The sequence below is a fragment of the Wasmannia auropunctata genome, unplaced genomic scaffold (genome assembly GCF_000956235.1).
Source record: "Wasmannia auropunctata unplaced genomic scaffold, wasmannia.A_1.0 LD334552.1, whole genome shotgun sequence".
NCBI classification, from domain to species: Eukaryota; Metazoa; Arthropoda; class Insecta; order Hymenoptera; family Formicidae; genus Wasmannia; species Wasmannia auropunctata.
In genome coordinates, this window is record NW_012028338.1 from 14445 (window position 1) to 16566 (window position 2122).

General features: G+C 42.3%; 1 protein-coding gene across 1 annotated transcript in view; it reads right to left on the reverse strand.

Annotated features, from left to right (window-relative positions):
• Nucleotides 1–1730, reverse strand: part of LOC105458288 (DNA-binding protein RFX7) — a gene marked incomplete at its 3' end in the record, with an annotated part of 5068 nt that extends 3338 nt beyond the window's left edge. Inside the window, exon 1 of the mRNA XM_011703462.1 lies at nucleotides 889–1730. Coding sequence (XP_011701764.1) covers nucleotides 889–1283 — 395 coding nt within the window. The remainder of the gene's footprint in view (nucleotides 1–888) is intronic.
• Between the last annotated feature and the right edge of the window lie 392 nt (nucleotides 1731–2122).

Genomic DNA, 2122 nt, shown 5'->3' on the forward strand with positions numbered 1-2122 from the left:
TATACGAGATTTTTTTATTAACCCTCACATTAAAACATAGTTTTCTTTTTCCCCATCACAAATATTCAGAAAACATACATTTTTATTATACATAACTTATAAGATTAGCGAGAGCATAATAGCGGTCTGTCAGACCAACATTGTGGTTAGTGTAATTTATTGAGATGTGGTGGTTTAAAGGTTAAATATTAAATATTAATTAGTTAGATATTCTAATACTGTGTATTATTACTGTATATTACTACAAAAAAATCAGTACAGAACTCTCTAGTCTTTTATATGTTACTTATTTTAAAGTCAAGCATATACAAAAACCTAAATTCAATTCTCGATTCTGTTATCACATATATAAGAAATTTTGAATAAAAAGAATATTTCAAATAGTTAAATCAAAAATAGATTTTGCAAAGAATACACTACAAATTTTGCCAGCAGGATGTCAGCAAAACAGAATCTACTAACAGAATGATATATTACCAATAAAAACTAATCAGAATCTACTACTTATTAACTATTTAAACAATACATTCCGTTTAAATCATTATAAAATATATATGAAATAACGACTTTGTTCATTTTTTTACAACAATCTGTTGTTAGATCTGTTATCAGCAAATCTGCAGCAATATTTTGGTGACAAACTGCTGGAATATTATAAACATTTTGCTCACTGAGATTATCCTACTGTATTGATAACAAAAACAAGCAAAAATAAATCTCGAAATAGAATCGAGCAGTATATCAATTACCTAGTTTACACCAAGCACTTGGTATGCATTGGTACACATCAAAGTACTTGTTGTAAATTAGGTGCATCGTAATAAATTGTAATCCCAGAAGAAATGGAAATTGAAATCAAATTTTCTGAAAACTTAAAAACGACTTAACCTAATGCCATCCTCTATCATAATCCGAATCTTGTCCTGCTTAGAAGAGACACCGTGGTTGGCCAAAGTCGCGAATTTGGTCGCAACGAGGTCCTGCAGCTGATCGCCATCCCCGTGAAAGCCGTTTGAGGCAAATCTGCCGGCCGGTGGCTGTCGTTTCTCGAGCACGGTCGTGGCGGTGATGTTGGTGGTGATGGTATTGGCGGCGGCAGCAACAGCAGCGGTGACGGTGGCTGAAGAGGTAGAGGTAGCGACGGCAATGGAAGCGGCGTCGCCATTCTCCACACAAGTGTCACTGCGCTCCTTTTTAATCCGTTTACCATCGAACGCGCTCTCCTCCTCGCTCTTCACGGGTGTTTTACAGGGTTTCGTCTGATCATGACTGTCAGTACTCATCGTAGCCCAAACCTCACCGTCCCAACCGTCCCACCCTTCCGCCCGTCCACCTCTCGCAGCCGGTCGTAGCTCACGTATGCGGAAACGTATCGCCTCCCGGTGCACGGCCACTGCGAGCTACCATGTTGTCCGCCATTCGGTGGTCAGCTGGGCTACTACTCGTTAGCATCCCGGCGCGCCATTACTCAGCGGGGCCTTCCGTTCGCGCGTAAGGAACTGCCACACGGTCGCCGAACCGCGTACGATATGCGGCGATGCGCGGATCCGTCATAACGGCACCGCGTGTGGCGTGATGACCGCGTCGGTACAGGCGCTCAAATCGGCCGGAGCGCTAGTAGCCGGAAGATCAGGTAAGAACAACCACGAATCGATACCGGCTACGATGGCCCACGAACATCCACTCGTCTATTCGCCGCGCTTCGTTCCTCGGTTTGCGCGTTCTATTCCATCGCCATAGAGTATACACCTCGAACGAAACGATACTTCGGCTGCGTTTGGTTTAGCGCTTACAGCGCTTGTAAGCATTGGCTGCGTTCAGCAGAAAAAGCGGCTTTGCAACTGTTGTAAAATTCTTTAATATGATTGGTTTATACATTTAGATCCGTGAAGAACTAAAGGCAAGAATCAATCATGTTGAAGAATCTCACAACAGTTGCAAAGCCGTTTTCTCTGCTGAACGCAGCCATTCATATCAAGGGTGTGTTCTCATTCGCTGATTTTCAGTACAGTATCCAATCACAGTATAACAGTAGAGAACGGTCATGCCCGCGATTTAGACCCTCGTGAAGTTTAGCCCGCAAGATGAAAATTTCTGAACGATCAATAGCTCAAAATAATGC